Source organism: Ornithodoros turicata, chromosome 9 (assembly GCF_037126465.1).
Source record: "Ornithodoros turicata isolate Travis chromosome 9, ASM3712646v1, whole genome shotgun sequence".
Classification (NCBI taxonomy): Eukaryota; Metazoa; Arthropoda; class Arachnida; order Ixodida; family Argasidae; genus Ornithodoros; species Ornithodoros turicata.
This window is the reverse complement of record NC_088209.1, coordinates 44738038-44759225: the sequence shown is the minus strand read 5'-3', so window position 1 is coordinate 44759225 and position 21188 is coordinate 44738038. Positions and strand designations below refer to the sequence as shown.

At 48.3% G+C, this 21188-nt stretch overlaps 1 protein-coding gene across 5 annotated transcripts in view; it reads right to left on the bottom strand.

Moving 5' to 3' along the window:
• LOC135369087 (sushi, von Willebrand factor type A, EGF and pentraxin domain-containing protein 1-like) overlaps nucleotides 1-21188 on the bottom strand; it is a 189071-nt gene that overhangs the window by 70639 nt on the left and 97244 nt on the right. For 4 of the 5 annotated variants that reach the window (XM_064602745.1, XM_064602746.1, XM_064602747.1 and 1 more), the window contains exons 7-11: nucleotides 17330-17503; nucleotides 17018-17191; nucleotides 12172-12348; nucleotides 4768-4947; nucleotides 4494-4670 (exon numbers count right to left, since the gene is read on the bottom strand). In XM_064602745.1, coding sequence (XP_064458815.1) covers nucleotides 4494-4670; nucleotides 4768-4947; nucleotides 12172-12348; nucleotides 17018-17191; nucleotides 17330-17503 — 882 coding nt within the window. Of the gene's footprint in view, nucleotides 1-4493; nucleotides 4671-4767; nucleotides 4948-12171; nucleotides 12349-17017; nucleotides 17192-17329; nucleotides 17504-17959; nucleotides 18021-21188 lie in introns of those variants that run through there. The other variant, XM_064602749.1, reaches the window with a different exon arrangement.

Below are 21188 nucleotides of genomic sequence, written 5' to 3'. Positions count from 1 at the left end.
CATACGTTCCGTCTTCCAGCGGTAGGCCTAGCCGTTGACACACTGGTACTTCGAAGATAGGGGCCCTTCGTTTCTCTCTCTCCCGGCTGGACTCTCGCTCCTTCTCCCTATCGAAATTGCTTGGTCCCTGGCCTAATCCAGCCCAGCAACGCTCTGCACTCAAAGCTCTTCTGACATTTCTGGACACCATCGGACTTCGATCGTTATTGTGAAGGGGCTCGTTATTTTATTCCCCACATTCCCACCAGCAATGGGGTAGAGTATCGCCTGTGGCGATGAACCTCCCCACTCTCCAAAGCCAAAATGAAGTTGTTGTTTCTCTCTCCCGGGTTTCGGCACCATCTTTTTCCTTTCAAATTCACGCGCGGATCCCAGAAGTGCGCCTACCTAGAACAGCAAATTTATTCTACGGGTACGGACGCACGTCCTATCGCTCGAGCCCATAAGATAAAAAAAAAAAAAAAAGAGAAACGAAATCGTCTTCCTTTCCTTCATATCCCCCCCGCTGTCCTCTATCTCCTCTCGTCATTGCTTTCTACCTGTTCGTCGTACAGTCATTTCTTCACATTGCAAGGTTCCTTTACAAGTGACATCGCCACGGAATGGAAGTCTAAAATAACGCTTCCAACTATTTACTAGCAGCAGGGGATTGTAAAAAAATCGGGTGCAGAGAAGATTGCCTTATTCTTGTCGCTTAGAGGCACAGCTCTCATTGATGTCTATAACACGCTGGACTTCGGAGAGGCCAGGAGGAAGCCACGCCAGAGCCCGATTTAGTGTGGAACACGGTCACAGAGAAGCTTGACAAGTACTTTGCGCCTAAAAAAATAAATCGAAGCACGGTACGCATTCCGCTGCTGAGTTCAGGGCACTGATGGGGCATTTGATACGTTCTTAACGGACTTGAAGCTGCGTGCCAAAGCGTGTAATTTTCAAGCATTAACTGACAAGATGATACGAGACCAAGTTGTGTCCGGGGTTGAAAGTAACGCTCTAAGAAAATACAATTTGAAGCACGTGGGTCCAACCTTTGACATCGTAGTTAAGATGTCTTGCACATGTGTCAGCAGCAACGCAACTGAATACATTCCAAGACAACCCACCTGCGAAACAAACCGAGAGGGTCATTTACGCTGTCGGATGCAAAGAAACGGCTTCCAAGACGAAGCCAACTCGGGTAGGTAGTAAAGAAAACAAGCAGGAAGTACAGAATTGTCGCTGTTGTGGGGGACGACACAAAAGCCTGAGAAGTGAATGCCCAGCTTGGGCTAAAAATTGTTCAAAGTGCGGTAAAAAGAATCATTTTGTAACAGTATGCAAACAGTGCAAGGTTCACGGCTTGCAAAAAAAGCGCCCCCATTAGTTTCAAAGAGGAAGTGCTTCACGTATCCACAAACGACAAGAAACGAGTATTCGCAACTATGCTACATGAAGATGGCAGCGCAGTAAGATTTCAGGTAGACAGCGGAGCAGCCTTGAACGTGATTCCTGAGGTTCGTCGAAGACAGAAAGCTTAGCCCAACAACAGCAGCTCTGAGAGCTTGGAATAGGAGTACGGTTACACCAGTCAGAACCTGCCTACTTTGGATAAGGAATGGAAAGTAACGGAAGACTCGCTTTCGCGTTGAATTTGTTGTCGTAAAAGAAGATTACACACCTCTACTCGACAAGGATGTGTCTGAAAAAATGGGTCTCTCTTTTACCTTGCCAGTGGGTAATAACAACTTGTTCACGAAGACGACGCGGTACAACGGAAACCGCAGCAGCTTGGTGAGCTGAACTGCTTTCCTGCGCCACGGCGAAGGGGAAAAAATTCTGTGCAGCCATGGCAAACGTATCCTAGGTAATCGGGGTAGATGCCAACTTCTGCCGGATGATGAAGTCCCTGCCCAGGATAATAGGCACTGCGAGGATGGGAAGGTGAACGAAGCGCAGTTTTCGTCATCTCCCATCAAAGCACAACAAGAGTACTGCTGCAGTCTGTGCTGGAATGACGTCATCGGAAGCAAGTCGTGGGGAAACAGCCAGTGGACGTTCGGCGCTCTGGGCACGGAAGGTACTCCTGTTCTCGGTTTCTAGTTCGGAGCAGGCTGGATCTGAGAGGATCCAGTCCTACTGGGGTCGTCCTTCGTTCATAACTGAAGGGATTGAATTGTCGGCGGGATGACTCCGCACTATAAGGTTTACGGTAGTTGTCATCCAGTCCCACCGCAGGAGTGTGCTCAACCGGGGCCACACCCGCCGACCGCCACGCGCAACGGGGTTCCAAGACCTCTTCGGGTGGTGGCGGGTGCCGATACTCTGCTCCTGCCAAGTGGTCGCGTTGTATAGTACGAGCCTCCCGGCCGGAAGCGCGGTTGGCATTGCCGGATTGTCCGTGCCACCCGTTGTTCGGGTTTGAACTTCGGGGTGGGGGAGTGTGGCTGATAAGGTGTCACCACCATCCGTGTACGTGTCAACCCGTGGGGGCGCTGCAACAGGGGGAGACTGCCTTTATGAAGAAGGCGCGCGGAAAAGAAGTGGGATTAGCGGTGACGGAGTGACTCGGCTAGGCAACTCCTGGGTGCTGTCATCGAATTCTTTCACCTTGCCAGTGCGTAATAAAAACTTGTTATTGTTCTAACTCTCTTTTTTTTTTTTAGCTGTGTCGCGTTTTCCTCTGCTGCCGAACCGACGAGCCGACGCCGCGAGAGTGGGAACTTTGGTTCCCACAAATCCTAATAATTAAAAAGTTACAGAATTAATTTCATTCCATTTAATTAACTAATAAACAGAAAATACGCTGATATTTGCACAACTGGTAACACTATGCAGACAGTCTCGTTCCAGTGCGATGCGCGTCAGTATGCGCGTCTTCGTATATACGTATATACGAAAACATAACACTGTTTTGTCTGTCAGTATCCCCTGCACTGGGGTTTTATCGCTTTTACATTTGCATCGTCCTGAAATATCGACTTTGCGCCGGAACGTCCACCGAATGTCCAAGAAAGCCGAAATTTGTTATCCCGAAATACTGGGATCCAAACCCTGGATAGCTAAACTGTGCTTATTTTTTGTTTGAGAATTCAATTTGATCTGAAAGAACGAGATTGTTCCCTGAATTACATCTTGGGTTTTGGTAGAAACACAAACAAAAACAAAAAGAGGCACAACGACCGCCACCTTTACCAGCATGTTCACACCAAATCCTACAAACGCTGTACAAGAGCGTAGATTTTATAACTGAACACTTGTAAAGACGCATTTTACTAGAGTTTTCGTAGCCGGGAGCTCGGTAAGCTACCGCGTCTTATGCACCTAATCAACAAACAAGATTCTGAGTCAGACGCGCTGTCATTGGTTTCGGTAGGTACGGTAACTTGTGACGGTGATGTTACGAACGGTATACTAAAACGCGATAATATACGCTTTTGGATTCTCCTAACCGTTTGATTTGTATACTGACTATCTTCTTCGTGCCTTTCACGACGTTTATGTATTTTGTCTATATATATATGCTCTCAGTTAGAGGCAGGTGCGGGTATACCAGACAAGTTTCGTGATTCGCGGGTAGGAATTTAATATCGCTGCCGGTTGTGGGTAAAATGTGAATGCACCCACAATGCATTCGCGGATAGTTCGGGTAGACCCGTATTACCCGTACCCCTTAAACTAACCTCTTCAACTAACTTTTTAACCTAACTTACTCAGCAATTTTGACATTTTCCGCAGGTTTCACGAAGAAAAATTCCCAAAGAAATAAGCTCATTTCACATAACACATGGTCGTTTGACCTTTCACCGGAGAACATGTGGCATTCACTTCAATAACGCTACCCAAATCGTGCTGGAGTAGACGGCTCAATATAGAGTTAGGCCAACATCTCCATGTTTTTCTTTTTTACACCAACCAGCTGACACATTCAACACCCAAAATTAAGCTAACAGCATGTGTTCGTGGAAATATTTATCGTTCGTTTAGACTCAACTCTATCCGGCAACACACGAGATTATCATATCACAATATCGGATTGCACTAGCTAAACAATGTGGAATAGTGTTGGTACAACAAGAAGTAACTCGAAGCTCTGAATAACAGAGAAGGAGTTCTTAGCGTATCAAGTTACTCCTTGCTCGATCTCTTGCCATGTCAATCGTGTTCTCACGCAGTCTCTAGAAACAGAACTGATGACGCGATAAGAACCAACCGCCATTGAAAATGATATCGTTCACTTTACTGATCTGTTTCGCTGTTTTGTTATTTGGAAGAAGAAATTCAGTGTTGCTGTAGATTACGGGGAAAATGCGGGTGTACCCGCACTGACGGTTCAGGTGCAGGTACGGATTTACTTTCCCGTGCACACCTCTATTCATAGTAGGCATGATCACGTGTGATATTAGGTTTCTTTTTATTTCAATCAGATAACATCGCGTTCTACTACAGGAATTTGTGTATTTAACCCAACACACGAGTATGTGTGTCATAGTAGAGAAACATAGCAATTGACTCACTTTCTTTACAGACTGGCATCTTTGAGTGTGTCCAGTTCCCAAACTGGCAGATAGTGACGTTGGGTCCCACCAGTTCATAGCCGTCAACGCAACGGAAGAGGGCTTTCATGCCGTGCTCCGTCTTTGGGGCAATGACGATTCCGTTGGAAGGACGCTCTGGCATATTCTTGCATCGTGCTGCGAAAGAGGAGCAATATTGAAGACATATTAGAATGAGAACTGCTTGAAGGCGAACGTCACAGTTATCGGAATTATTACAAGTAGCAGTGAGAACCTGGAGCGCAGACGGGCAGATGCGTCCAGGTACCGTTGTTGCATTGTGGCGACGTGGCGTTGTAAGCCAGTTCGTAGTTTGTGTCGCAGCTTACGTTGAGGACTCGTCCGTGCTCCAAGCGTGACTCGGGGGTGGTCAGGTTCACGTAGGCGTGCTCCAAGACAGGTATCTTGCACGGAGCTAGAAAACGAAACATGATTTCCCTAAATAGGTGGCACATTTACTAGGGACTACAAAGCACGCCAAAGGTTTCGTCATCCACCCGTAGACCAAGGAAAATTAAAAATCGTATATGCTGTGTCAACTGATATATATACAGTCGACCCCCGTTTATCCGGACGGTGCCGTTTCCGGCGAAATCGTCCGGATACCGGGGCATCCGGATAAATGAAACGACCGAATTAAAACGTCCTACAGAGCAAGGTTTAATTGAAACACAGAAATCTCGTCAATGACAGCTGTTACATAGTAGTGTAGGCACTCGATTTCTGCAAACTTTTGCTAATTGCATAGAGTTGAGCCACGCTGTTGCGCTGCTCGAAGAATGTCAGTGTAGTTGCAAAGTGCCAGTGTCCGAGCCTTGTTTCTCACTGGCGTCATCGGCACCGTCTTGCTGCACATGATCGGAGGCACAACTGACAACTGAGCCATATCTCATAGAGGTCAAGCAAAACGTGCGCGTATTAGGCTTCAAACGTCATACCAGAGCTGACGAAACGAACCACAAGATCAGTGTGTCACTTGAGCTGAGGAGTGGTCTTTTGATTTTCACACACAGGAGAACTGAACGCAATATTCATATAAATTGTCCAGAGAGACGTCTTTCATAAATTTACAATCAACTAAAAGATATGCCAGGGGTTTACTATGGCGGATATCTTTACGTCAAATACCAAGTATAGGAAGAAAAATGAAACCTGGTTGTGTATGCAATTATTGATCGGGCACCAACGGCTCAGTAAAGACTCGATGAATCATACACAGTAAGCATATTGCTTGGGCAAGCACGGACGATTATATGAGAAGCACGATACGTGACGGCCAAATCTCTTACGAAGATAATAGAGATGTACGAGCAGCTGAGTGTCATAGGGCGCTGTGTCCTGTTCGTCCCTGCATCCTCGTCCATTTCGTCACGCGTGTTCCGGAACTGCTCGGACTCAAAGAGGTGCTATCATTTTCGAAACCGAATGTGTCGCGCATTTGTAAAATCAAGGAAGGCGGTGTTCTCGCTTGTGGGTCCAACTAGCCTGAAACCGCCAACGAGCACGACGTGAAAGCTAGAACGCGATTGATCTGAACGATGCTGGAGCTGCATAGGGTGAGTTAGTAGAATTCGGAAGTACTGCACATGGCGAAGCGACGCGCTCGGGTTAATTTTGACGGCGACAATCAGGCGTAGCCTCGTGCAGACGTCTCTGCATAGCAGGTTAAATGCAGTTCTCAGCCGTCATTTTCGCAGCCGTCTGAGATGGTCATGAGAATGTAAGGAGTCGTCATGGTGCATGCTCCGTGATTTTCGTAAATCGTCACCTCGCCTATCCTCAAGTCGTCTCGCTTAAATTACTTTACCCATTTGCATCCTGCAGTGTGATTGTGCAAGCCCGGCACGTTGAATGGCACCAGGGACCAGGCGCGGATCTAGGGGGGGGGGGGGTCCAGACCCCCTCAATTCCAGGCTTGAAAATAGGGTTCAATGGACAAATCCCAGCATGCACGTGGCACTTGTCCATAGCGGACCCCCTCCCCCCTCAGGAAAATCCTAGATCCGCCCCTGCCAGGGACGTTGGTGGCTTGTTTGGCGCAACAGCGGGGAGGCTCCCAACGTGCGTACATGCCGTATTTAATGGAGACCGACTGGGGAGTACCGCGAACGTCGATGGTGAGGGTCTTGGGACCACGTAGAAGGACTTTATAGGACCCAGAATAGAGAGGCTCCAGGGAGCGGCGGATGCGATCCGTTCGTAGAAAAATGTGTGCCGATGAGTGCAGCGTGGGTGATACGAAAGAGGCTTGTGAAGTTAAGGCGCGGGTGGGCGTGAAGCGGATGGCCGCAAAAGCTCGGCGAAGGCAGGCGAGAAAAGAAGAAGGACGGCAGAGGCGGCTGGCGTGGCAAAAACTTCGGCAGGGAGCCGGAGAGGAGAACAGTACACCAACTCAGCCGAAGAGCAGGCAAGGTCGGGCTTCACGGCGGAACGTATGCCGAGGAGGACGAGGGGCAGCAAATCGGGCCATTGGGTGCGGCAGTTGTGAGGCATGATGTCCCGCTTCAAGTGCCGATGAAACCGCTCGACCAACCTACTGCATGCGGATTGGTAAGCCGAAGTTCGAAGGCCCCTGACCGTCAAAATCTCTTGAGGGACGCTCCACTATCTTGCGGCTGCGAACAACAGCGGTATCGCCGTCTATGGTGAACTCTCCCTGACTGTGACTGGGGCCCCGCCGCTCGTTTTCCTGGATCTTCCGAATCGCTGCAACCCCTCACTGCATCATGGGAGCCGGTTTTCTTTATCGCATCCCTGCGCTCTTTCACTGCCGGCCGCGACATTCGAGCATTGCGTTCGCCTGCCGGTCGCGGCTGTCGCGGCAGCTGACGCCACGGCACGTTTTAGCCGGCATCTCAGGTTCTCAGGCATCTCATCTCACGGCTTGTGCAGCCTCTCCTCGCTGACCTAGCATGGGGCTCTCAGAGCTTCGACTCCCGTGCCGGTCGCGGCACCCCAGGACCACGACACCGACAGCGCCTCACTCTCTTCCCCGGTCGTCCCTGGCTGATGGATCGCTGTTCCCTTCCTCACCAGCTGTGATTGTTTGCCAACGTGTGCCGTACCATGCACCTATTCAACCGTGCACGTCATCTACTCTCGCCCTCGCTGTCCTCCCCCAGTGAACACGTATGTTTCCTCTGACTTATCGTCGCTCCGCGTCTGAGTGGTGAACTTATGTGGCGGACCATGGACAGCGACGAGGATGAGCACCCGCTCCTCAGTTCCACCGGCACAGTCATGGGGATAGGCCACCATCATAGGCCGGTCGGGACTCATGTAGAGCGACGCCACCTCCTCTACACATACAACACGTCGATCTGTGTAACTTGCAATGGAGCCATGTATACTGGCTGGTGATCTTCCCTTGCTGTAGGCGATCTCGCTGAATGGCCGCCTTGCAACTTGTGCATGCCGGAGACAGTGGGAACTGCATTCGCTTGCACTGGATGGTCGACGAGGGTCTGATCGTGCGAGCGACGCCTGGCGACGGTGGGCCGCGTTTTGACGCGGAGCGGTTGGAACCAATGTATGACTTCTCCAAGTGAACCCAGAGGCTTTTCCTAGTCTTGCTCCAAGTAGTTGCACTCGCCGACGTGCTGTTGCAGTTCAGGACGCACGGTTGGCCCTTGCGCAACCGCAGCACGCCGCATTTCGTGACGCTTATCATGTAAAGCCTTGGCGTTCGCCTACATAGCCCTAGAGTGCATCGACGAACTGCTGGAGGCTTTTTAATGAGGCTTGAATCGCCGTGTCGTTGTGACTGCCATAGTGAAGCGCCGTCATTGGAATCGTGAGCACTTGAAGACCACGTACGGACTTACCGGCGGCTGCTGGCGCCACATAAGATTATGTTCATGCTGCCGTCCATGCGAGGTGGATGGTGTAGCCCTGGTGAGCCTGCTCCCTACCTCGTTCTAAATTCTTTCTGGTTGCACTTTTTCGTGACATGTCAATTTCGAGCTTACCTCCCCACATACGTTGTGCGGAAAATACGTACTTCTTCGGTGAAAGTAACCTCGGGAACCTGTAGCGATCGTCTCGGCTTCTATGTTCCGAATGCAGTTATTATCAAAATACACGGCTTAAATAGGAACACTGGCTCGCATTATCACAGCATCAGGTAGATACAGAAATACACAATACGTGTGACAACCCGTCCCATCATTCCTCCACCCCAGTAGGTACCATAAAGGCACGTTCCGACATATAACACCGCGCTAACATAGCACTACAAAAAGCATGCAAAAAACAGCGCCCACTGTTATCGGACGGCTCACACTTGCAAAGCGGCGCCAGCACAATAATTTAGCGGAAGTTGTCGTTTCTGGTCTCTCCCATCATGACGACTCCAGAATTTGACAGCGTTGGACGAACAAGTTCGATCAACTGACTGAACCCCTTATCAAGAAGAAGAATAAGAAAAACTGCCGGACATTTTAGATGACAGACTCGCTGGTTCCAATGCGGTCGCCGTGCCGTGAAATGCGGAAGCAAAACAACACCACGACTTCGGCGACGTCACCGCTGCAGGGCCTCCTGATTGCTCATCACGAATGTAGTGCTAATATTAGCGATGAAAAAGTTGATTTCAGCTCAACTCTCGCAAGAGCTAACTTTTTGATGGTTTGGAGTAGAGCCTTGCGCGGATGAGATTTTTGGCATCCGCATTCAACCCGAGCACTCGTTACCGCATCCGCACACGTTATCCGCATCCGATCCGCTGAGCAAAACGCACCATCAGCATCCGATCCGCAAAATCCGCATGTTTCGAAGGGCGCTTAAAGACCGCCGGAAGCATGTTGGATTGATATAACCTTTATTGGTATAAAGTACAGACGGCTTTCAACTTTGAGTCAGCAGATTTGAGTACAACCAGCACTATCTGAGTGCAGAAACTTATTTCAGTCATCATTTGCGTAGATTATTGTGTGTAGGATGTTGTCCACTGAGGACGTTTCATACGTCCAGAGTTATGACAGATGACGTGGCGCCGGTATCAATTAAAGCAAGAACAGGATGTCCGTCTAACATGATTGTAATGACGTTGTGGGATGAACATGGAGGAACTTCGGGCTCTGAAAGTGTTGCAGCGCATCATCCTCAGCATCGGGGCTGTCAAGTCCGATAGCGAGTAGGGATGTCGACGCCGCTTTTGAGACGGACCCGGCATATCTTCTCCTTCAGGCTCTTTGATGGTTAAGGTGGGCTGTGCTTCTTTGGTTCGCCAGAACTTCCTGACTTCATTGTGCATAGCTTCCACTTCATCTTCTTCAAGAAGAGAACGAAGGCTTTTCAGGCGCGGGAGAAGGAATGCGGCAACTTTATGAATCACATGAATTTCTAGCTTCTTCCGGAAGCAGTCAGTTGCCCGGTGCTTGTTGAATAGAAGGAAGTCGTTCTCAACTGTACCTGGCTCCAGGTGGTCAAGAAGGCGCTGTCGCCATGGCGGCACAAGATGTAGTGTTGGTTTTGATGAGCCTTCCATCTCGTCACTGGCCTTCTTGAACGGCGCAAGGAAGCCCGTTAGCGATTGCAGAGTGCTTCTATTCATGTCGGCCGTCCTATTCATCTCATTCTTGATTTGGAGGAGGGAACATATGTGATCCCACTGATCAAGGATACTGCGGAACATGTAGTACTCGCTGTTCCATCGCGTCTCCATGTCTGCTTTAAGAAATGTCTGCTCCCCCCCCCCCCCCTTCCGAAGAAACGTTCAGTACATTACACCTCGAGTGTATATAGCAGATCTCCATGTCGTTGCACTGTTGTTTGCTTTGGCATGCGAACCTCGAAAGCCCGTGTTTTTCCGTCTTTGCCTGGACGACCTCGGATTATTTGTCCCATCGACCATTCTTCTCTCGTTGTTCGGTTGTCGCGAACGATCACAGTGTCGTTCATGTGGAGTTGTCCTTCCTTCCTTTTGTTATGAAAGTTCCGGAGCTCCGTGAGATATTCGGCGTACCATCTTTTCCAGAACGTATTCAAATTATCGGCACGTTTCTGCCACATTCTCTGTAGAGTGCTGCCATTGTACTCCGGTACATCGTTAGCTTTGCTGTTCGGTAGCGTTATCAATCGCTTTCCCGTCAGGAATGCCGATGGACACAGTGGGTGCGTACCTTCCTCCTCATACACGGATGTTGTTGGACGAGAACTCAGAAGGGCTTCGACACCCGAGAATCGTATTGAGTTCGGCTGCCTTCAGACATCTTGCGCCGATCGTCTTCTTCAAAGTGACTTTCGCCGATCGTACTAAACGTTCGTAGAAGCCGCCCCAGCATGGGGCATATGGTACGTTGTGCCGCCACTCTACTCTCCATTCAACAGTGTTCTTTTTGATGACCGTGTGTTACGTCCCATGATTTTCTAATCTCCTTGTTGCTCGTGTGGAAAGCTTTGGCGTTGTCGCTGAAGTGAAGTGTCGCTGTTGTTGTGAAGGAACACAGTGCCGCCTCATGCGTCGAAGATGAGCTTTAACTTGCGGAAACAAAACAACACAGCACATTTATCGGATGACGCTATCGGAACTGCCCTTATCTTGGGTTGCATACTGTGGATCTTTTTCCAGGACGCAAGAGGCGATAGTGTGCTCTTTCACCCTGTAACATGTGGGGTGAAGGGAAGACGCGTCTCCGAAGATGTGCAATGAACAAAATAAAGAAAAATGGTGTTCCCTCACGAATTTTTTACGGACGATCTATCGAACGGATTTTTGTTCTGAAAACGGCTACGATATCACGTGACCGAAGGGACCCGACATTCTCATTACGACAACTTCGTAGCTTTTATAATTAAAAAGTTAATTATTGCATGTTAATTAGAACATTGCCTTAGGAGTTTGCTGGTGCCCTCTTAATGAGTGGCCTTCGCGTGCTATATTGCAATTGACTTCATATCGAAAAAATAAATCTGTCTGGGTCAACGCTCTTTATCTCTGGAAAATTTTGCCGTTACTTCTGAGCGCTTTTATCGCATTTAATTCGCGTTTTTCTCAATATATGTCCAAAATTTGCCAAGCCAACCTGTCGTTTTTCTTTTTTTGTTTTGTCTTTTGAAAAACAGAAAGCCGACGTTGTATTTGCCCTATTGCACTGCAAAAATACGTTCCCCACTGCTTTTGTGATACATGAAACAATATACAATAAATGTCGTTTCGAAGGCATTCTCATCGTATACGCCACGTGTTGAACCACTGTTCTGTTACTCATCTGTTCATTTTTGTAAAGGTTGAAGCCATTTGCATGCTGTTTCTGCAGATAAACTCGTCTTTAAATTTAATGCACGCAATGTCAGCGGGCGCTATGGTCAGCATGGCAGTGACACACACATAATCGTCTGCTACGATTCCAGGAGGAAATTCGCGCTTCTCCGCTAGGGGAATTGCATGTGACGCCACTACAGGTGCTGCACATGGCCGACAGCTACGGCCTCTTTTTACTGCTGTTCCCTTTACGCCCTTAAGTTTTGTCGTCTGACCAATAAAGTATGACGTGTCATGCCAATGCTAGACATCTCTGCTTTCATCGTTTGCTACTAACTCATAACGTTTATGACTACCCTCTTTTTTTACCGCCACATTTGCACAGGCTCGTTCATAGTTGGTGCAAGCACGCATGAGAAAGAAAAAAAGACGTACCAAAGCATTTGGGTAGCGGGTGTGACCAGTTGCCAGACTCGAGACAGACGCTGGTATTAGAGTCTCCCACAAACTTCATGCCGTCGAAACAGTGGTAGCTTGCCTTCGCATTCAAGGTAGACACTCTGAACTCCACGTAGCCATTGTGCAGGTGTCCCGGGTGACCACAGTCGATTTCTGAGGAAAACAACCACATAATTGTGTACCTAAAACCTGGCAGAAAGCCAAAGGGACCTCAGTAAAGCAAAGTGGAAAGTCGCTTTATAGCATGTCCACTCGTTCTTCTTGTTTCATTGTCCCCGGATTTGTGCACACTTTTCTTCGTGTGAGCAAAACTTTGAGGGATTCTCGTAGTTGCAGCGAAAGTATTATGCAGGAACAAATAAGGAAGGCTCGCTGTCAGGAAAATTACGCCTCTTTTGTGAGGTGAAAGCACGGTCACATACGTAGTTCCGAGACAACATAGTACGAGAATCGTACTACCGATGGTAAGAAAACTATCTATAGACCATCGATCGATAGTAGTATGGTCGCGGCAATCGAAGAACTATCGGGGAGCAGACAAAATAGAAAAAGAAAATGCCTCACTATTACAACTTTTAAAATACAACTCAGAGAAGCTTTCCCTCCGAAGCCTCTCATGCCGCTCAAACAAACCGCAAGGTTACGTGATACTCTCTGCCATGAGTGTACCAAGAGCTGGGTCCCCCTGGAGTTCCGAGGTCGCTTGTGAAAAAGTGCGCACTTTAGTCATATCGTTACTCTGAGCGAGGCGACACCCAGGAAGGGACCACACAGACATCAACGTCGCACTTTCAACGCTTTAATCACACTGAATGCGAGACTACAAAAATGACGCTATGAAAGGAATACTGTAGCTGACAATCCCCCATCATGCCATAGGGCTGTTGCAGTGAAGTTTGCACAGCGCCATTTCGGGCCCAAACGGCCACGGATCCCAACAGTAGGTAGTTTCATCAGCGGGTTTTGCATGGTGTTTCAAACGGTATGGTGCCGAGGAAAGCTACAGAACCTGTAGGAAATCCACCGAAAAAGCGGTGCTTCTTGAAAAGTGCGAACATCTCGAGATAGTGTATTTGAAAGTGCCGCGTCGTCTGCTAAACTACCGCGTGTTGCATATAGTTTGGGGTGCTCACTCGCGCCACCTGGCCCAGAGCAACAGGTCTACCAGCTCAAGCTAACAACTGATACCAATGACTGATATCACCCAAACCAACAGCCCTTCTATATCACTTCTTCCATGCTTCTTTGTATAAGCAGCGCCGAGGGGCACTAACACAGTTTTGACCTTGTTCCTTGGATTAACGGGTTGAAAGTGCGACATCTATGTTCTTGTAGCCCATTCCCGAGTGTCGCCTCGCTCCAGGTCATGTACAAGCCAGCCCCACATATTCTGCGTCATAGGTCGTCATGATTATTCTTGGATGTCACAATAGCACAGGGGTGGCATCCAATGTATTGCTCCGTAGAAAAAGCATGCGTGGCGAACGCAATGCGCTCTGATCAGGTCTTGCGTTGCACATCACAACAAACGTCAAGGCACACGTGACCTTAAAGATGGCGGCGCCCGTGATTGGCGGCCGACGTTTTCGATCACGATCATTATTTTTATCCTATGATCTCGCAGTAAAACGCTCAGTTTTGCATATAAGGCATCGTACTGCTGACGACTTCCAAAGATGTGATGACGACCACCGGGTTACCTTCTTGGGACGACTTTTCAATGGGCACACGAAAAGTACAAAAGCTGAATCCGTAACGCGGATTCGTCAACTTCCAAAGGCTTACAACTTCACTCCGCGTTTTCGTGTGCTTTGCTGAACACTTCGCGCTTACGCAAAGGAGGAAACAATGCCTCACTCTTCTGACACAGAAAGACAATGTACCATTTGTCTGGACACAATAGTGTGAAGCTGCTTACAGCAACTTAGTTACCGCGATTTTATCCGACCATGTCCTTATGTTACCGTGCACTGACGCTTCGTATGATGGAACTGCTTTCGTTCTTTACCAGCGTCATCTTTCTGCCCCAGTTCACCAGCGACTACGAGTATTTGGATACCCTTCGTATAATTTCAATAAACCATATTCTGTCACCGAAAAAGAAACACTACCAGTGCACGTGGCCCTAAGGTATCTGTAACAAGGGGCTTAATCGCTTGCACGCGTTACGAGCTAAAGAGGGGCGGGGCACTCGTCGAGAAGGGCACGTGATAAAACACGTGTACGACGCTCTTCGCGCGATACGTGAATGCTGTGGTATACGTCACGTGCAATGTGTCACGCCCGCCCTTTTGAATTTCCCGCTACCCGTTAGCTCGTAACAACCGCAACGGCGATGAAGCGATTAAAGTAGCACAGAAGTCATTTTTAACACCCTGTTTCCTTCCTATAAAACTGTTAAGTATGCCAGTACGATGCACCATGCGAAGTAATTCACACCACAGAGTCATAATTATCGCGGGAATTGAATTTAAAGTACGACGCAAAAAGCGACCGTGCGCAACGGTGGTGAAGAGCAGTGCCAGCCTGCGATCTGTCTGGAACTTCCCGCCGACGCTATAAGGAGAACGCTCGCTGATTGGTCTCGAGAAATGTTGTCTGCTGCTCCTCCGTTGTCTGCTACTCGACCGTTCGGGGTTCTGAAAAAGCTTTTCTCCTGGCTCGGTAATGATTCAGCTGCTCCTTATATCCCCAGTCCTCCGGGATAACTCGCAAAACTGGTTTACTGGGGCAAAGAGACAAGGAGCTGACCCCACTGACCGGCGAACCAGAACGAGTTCTCCTTATAACGTCATCGGTGTCATACGTTCCCCTCCTCGTTATAGCCGGAGTGGCGAGTTAAGGGTGAACGCGCGGAGCCATGTTTATGTAAGTGTTTTGTTTTTTTCTGGGAAACAATTTGTACACATCAAAACTTTTAGCGCTATTCGGTAAAATGACACGCATACTTTCATCAGACGTCTTAATATGACAATTTTTTGGACCTCTGCACTCATTTAAGCCACCAGGGTGGAAAATTTCACCTCGTGACAGATAACGACCCTTTGTTACAGACGGCTCGACCTAAAAGTTTAGTAGCGAGGTGGATACTGGAGCGTCAACAATGATTGTGGAGTCCCTCATTATGCATTATCAAGACTGTAAGGGTCACTAGGTCTGCGAGCTCAGAACTTGGGAAGTAGCGGAACCCCCCCCCCCCCCCCCCCGCATTTCAGAGATAGAAAATACCATATCCCACCATGACTTCAAACCAGAGTACCGAACCTGTATAATGACAGCCCGCTCTCTGGTGGACATGGTGGATTTCCCCGGCTGCATGGAAAAATTAAACGGCGCTTCACTTTGCCAGGACCGAAGGAATAAAGTAAAGAAATATGTCCGTTCTTGTCGCACGTGTCAACTTGCAAACGCAAAACTCATGCCACAACCTGATGTTATGCAGCCACAGGAACAAAAAAGAAAAAAAAAGAGAGAGAGAAAGAAAAAGGAATTGCGGCCCACGGACAGGCAGCTAGGAATTGGCCTAAATATTCAGCTTCCATAAGCACGCACCTCTATCAAGCAAGACTAAGATTACCGAAAGTCCATGAAAACTATCGATATTTTTGAGTTATTTTCCTCCTCTGCGCGTCGCCCTCCCACTACACTCTTGGCTGATGCCGAACACAGTGGTTTCACAGACGGATCTGCGGAGGCGACCGTTTGCTTCAGCCGTGTGCGTATAGTTTAAAGTGCAGCTCCGCTGCTGTTCCGAAAGTATGAAGACGTTGTGATATTCAGAACCGTGGTCCCAGCTTCATTCATAAACGCACATTGCTTTCCAAATTTTCATACTCCTTCGTGAGAAATTTGAGAAAAACTACCGGGCGGCGGTTCCACTTGTGACGTCATACTTGGAACTGCGCGGATTGGATAGCCACACCTAGCCAGCTCTGCCTGGCAACCAGTTTGTGTTTACACTCCGTCATGGCCGCTGTATCGTGCTGAAACAGCTGTCACGAGCTATCGGGGACCACCGCACCGTTTTATCATGTTTCTTATAAGGAATACTTCGTCTTCGAGCACGTTCTCGTTCTCAATAGCTTTGGTGGTGCTTTCTGCACGCGCAGCAAGTCCGCGCATAGTGCACTGCCAAAGCTATTGAGAATGCGTAAGTGTACGTCACACGTTAGGTGTTAGGTCTTGTTGGTAGCATGAAGTAGAGTGCGGGCACAGAATGTCCGCTCACGACGGCCGTCGTTGCACGACGAGGCCATCCTGTAAGGCTTGTTAAAAAGACCGGCAAAACTATCTTTGAGGCTATTAACGACAGCAATTATCACGGAACACACCCAAAACATTCACCTTCGCCCATAGATCTCCGCCATCGCATCGACGATTTGGCGTTAGCCAAGCCACGAGCGCGGCTAAGCCAGGACGAAGCCGGGATTGGTCAGGGTTTGCCGACCACAGGACCGCCGTGCCAGGAAAATTTAAAAAATTGTTTTCTTAAAAACTACAAACAAATGGGTGAAAATTTTTCACATGTATGCTCCCTGTGCGGAAACGAACGCACAGCCCAAGCATGGCTCCATTCTGTCGCAGTCGAAAATCGGCGGAGCTGAGCTTTAAGGGAAAGGAAGGAATAACGAAAAAGAGGCACAACCTTGCTGCCAGAAGCTTCGTTCTCATTTCGGAGGAACTGGTGCGTTCCCACATGTACCGTGTGTACATACTGCGTGACCGATACGGGGGTGGGTTCACAGTACCATATTACAAACTATCCTGAGTCCCAGACACGTCTTCATCACGTATTCTTCAAGATAACTTTGTGTTTACTTACCAACACAATGTGTAGCTGGGCCTTCCCATCGCCTTTGAGAGTTGCACTTTGCCGTAGACGGTCCCTTGAGCCTGAACCCGTGATGGCATTCGAACTTGACGATAGAGTTGAAAGTCACGTGACTGTGCAGCGCCCGCCCGTTCAGCGGGTCCTCGGGTTTCGGGCATTGCACCGCTGTGGCATAAACATTTCTAAGACAATTGTGTAACAACTGCAAATTCTACAATTTCGTTTGGGGGCCGCCACCTACTTCATAAGAACGTTAAAAATTGCACTATAAAAAGATGTGCAACAAAAAAAGTTATGACGTACGTCTGCACTCCGGCAGTGTGCCGCTCCACTGCCCCGAGGACTGGCAGTACCGGTGGGCGCGACCGAACAGTTCGTAGCCCTCTTCGCACTCATACTTGACAGAGCTCGTGAACCTCGTCATGGAACCGATGCGATGGCCGTGTTCAATGTCTCCAGGTGGACCACAGCTTTTGGCTGTACAATGGTTTACAAAGTTTATGACATTTTTGGGTCACATTGCGCGTACAATGATGACGCAGTATTTGCGGTACCCGTCACACGTGGATTATTAGGGTAAGGTGGGCTCGATGAGACAGACAACAAGACAGACAAATTTGCAATTGAACGTGAAATTTTCGTTTTTCATGACTTTGAAAAAAAAAATCTAGCCATAGGCACATTTTTAAGGATCTATAGCTTCTGACCTGCAAACGCAGGACGGGCGTAGCTGGTCTAAAATAAACAGAAAACAAGAAATTAAAAAATGCAGATTGTCGCATCTTGCCCGAACCCTCCTGGCAGGACGAGACACCGCCTGGGGCAAGATGAGACACGCCGGGGTAATAAAATATACAAATTAGTTTTTTGCAATCCAAGCAGACAAAGTGAAGCCCGTGGGCCCCTACATAACTCCCTGAGCTCACCACTCACGTGATGTGCAATAAAAGCACACAGAACCCGGTGCTATTTTGCTGCACTGTCCTTCGCAAACAAGGCACCGCCAGTCTGATGTGTCGCTGGTTGCTCGGTTTTACGTGTGCTTCTGCTTTGTTGGAAATACCCTAGGAAACAGGAAAATTTGCTGGAAAATCCTAGGCAATAGAGACAAAGAAATCATTGAGGAACAAGCATAAATCTATCTAATAGTTGACTTATCAGCTTCCAACTTACATTAAATTTATAGTGTATTAAAGGGCAATAAACAGTTACACGAGGCGCACATTTTTTTTTAATGCATTGTGATACGTTGCCGACGGTGAAGGTTTTAAAAAAATGTTGTCGCAAAAGAAAGTAAATAATGGCTCCGACCCGACTGCACTCTTTCGCCTTCATGCCCCGCCCTGCGACGTCCTGGAAACAATAGCGACACGTCACTTTGGCGTCGCGCATCGTCACCCATATAGAATGCGGGACGCGTATACATTAATTTTGTTGTAATATCGAGAAGTGAGGTCAACTCTAAACATACTCCCGCTTGTCCAACCAAAGTAGTCAGTTCAAATCATCAGATCAAAGTTTCGCACCAATTACTGCTTCATAAGCTCAACTCCCTCAATATTAAGCCCCAGGTTCTGGAGTGGATTCGGTCTTTCTTGAGCGGTCGGTTCCAATATGTAACGGCTAACAATTACGACTCCGATCTAATCTCAGTCCGTTCCGGTGTTCCCCAGGGTTCGGTGATGGGTCCACTTCTTTTTCTCATATACATTAAGGATTTACCCAACAGCCTTCGTTCAAACTTAAAACTGTTCGCTGATGACTGCGTGCTATATCGTGAAATCACGAAGAGTGACGACGCCAGCGTTCTTCAATCTGATTTAGATCACGTCCTTGATTGGTGTAACACATGGCGTATGGAGCTCAATATTAATAAATGCAGACACCTTAGAGTTTGCCGCAAAACCTCAAACTATTCAGAGTACAGCATCAACAACACCATACTTGAACACGTTTCATCGTATAAATATTTAGGCGTTCACATAATATCGGACTTATCTTGGCGCACGCATATTGAGCACATTATCAGTAGTGCCAATCGCACTCTGGGTTACATCAAACGTAATTTTTATCTAGTACATCTTCATCTAAAGTTAACACTGTACAAAACACTCATTAGACCAAAACTCGAATATGGGGCAGCTATCTGGGACCCTTATCAAGAATCGCTCGTTCACGCCATTGAAGCTGTTCAGAATCGATCAGCACGTTTCATTCTCGGCAATTACAATCGCACCGCTAGTGTATCATCAATGAAAAGTAGCCTCCATATCCCACCTCTGTCTGTGCGCCGTAAATTGAGTCGCCTGAACCTCTTTCATAAAATCTATCACCACAACCCTTCGTTGGAGGCATCGCTCATTCTCCCACCTAATTACATATCGCGTCGCGTCGATAATAGCCAGAACATCGCTTCAGTGGAACCAACTGCAATCATCATTATCATCAGTAACTGACATTACACTCTTCAGAAAATGAGCAGCAATTCATTACACTGTCAGTGATTAGTTTTGTTAGGCCACCTTGTCTGCATGTTTTTTTTTTGTTTTTTTTTTTGCATTTGTTATGATTGAAATTGCCTTGTATGTGCCCTGTCGTTTCTCCTTTAGTTTCTCGTCCCACTCCCCTCTGTAAAGCTTATGCCCTGAGGGTACCAAAATAAATAAATAAATAAACCGTACATAAAAAGTGCGCACTACGTTTTCAGTGCTGTATATTGCTCCTCGAGGTCACCGCGATGTTCCCGCAACCGGTTCCCTCGCGAGCTGCAGCTTGTCTCACTGGGATCCGTCATTGAGTAGGAGAGCGAAATCTCCCCTAGAGTCACTAAATAAGCTTCGCTTCAGAGTATCAAGACTGAGTTCATAGAGCGAGCATGGGCCATCTTGTTTCCGCGCCACGGTAGCCGCGCACTGCAGGCGCATTTTAGCGGACGATGCCATCTATCGTGCGCGGGTGAAATGTCCCTTTCTCTTCTAAGCAGCTCACCAAAGCTAACGGCCTTGAGTTCACCTTGACAACCTCCGGACATTCTAGTGGACAATACATAGAAGTTGAGGGTTCTGGCCCGCATCTCATGGGCTCGCGGTGTAGTCATTCTGCCGCCTTCGTGGCTGCCATTGTTTTCCCTTGTCATTAAACTCTAGGCGCTCCACCCTTACGCACGTCTCCTCTTTCTTATTTAACATTGGTGCCGAAACCCGGGAACTTCTCGGTCAACATACTGCTCAGAAGAGAGGAGCTACAGGGTGCTACAGCCTCGGTTGACAGCTATGGAAAGCTTGGAGCGTCTCAAGAAGCAACGGAAGTCCGCGAGATCAGCGTTACTCGCACCATCTCCGACATCAAGACTATTTTGGCTGCGACGCCGCTCAAAGTTGATCAACTCAATTTTAAATATAGCTTTCTGGAAGGTAAAGCTCTGTTGGAACTCAACCGCGAGATCCAGGCTGTCATCCCTGAGGATTTACTGGAAGCCGAATGTGACGACTGCGACATATCTTGAGCCCATAACAGAAACTACCGTTCTTGTCAGAAGCGCTCTGGCCTCAATCGTGTTGCAATCTCCTGCTTTACCGTCGAGCGCATCCAGTACTCCTCCACAGCCGCAGTCATCGGGCGACACCGCCAACTCCTTGCACACCCCGAATGTATCGGGTGAAGGAGCAAGTTTGCCGAAGCTAAGGATCGATAGCTTCAATGGTGATGTCTCCATGTGGCAAGGATTTTGGGACCAGTTTCGTGCGAGCATACACGACAATCCCCGACTTTCTGCTGTCATGAAGCTCAAGTACCTGATGTCTCTTCTCACAGGACCGGCGGCTCGAGTCATCGCAGGGTTGGCGATCACCGACGCCAATTATTCAACAGCAGTCGACATGCTAAAGAAGCGATTTGGAATGGATGACCTTCTGATCAGCCAGCATCTAGACTCGCTTTTCGACATCAAAGGTCCCAAGTCTATAGTTGACGTGGCGGGGCTGCGAACTCTGCACGACGCGGTATCCATTACCATTCGGAACCTCCAGAGTTTGGGAGTGCAAACTGCGCAGTACGCTGTCGCTATTCACCGGGTGCTGTTGCGCAAGATTCCCAGACAGCTAGAGCTCGAGTAATACAAGTCAAAAGGGCAGGATGCTACTGGTGCTACTGCTGACGTGCT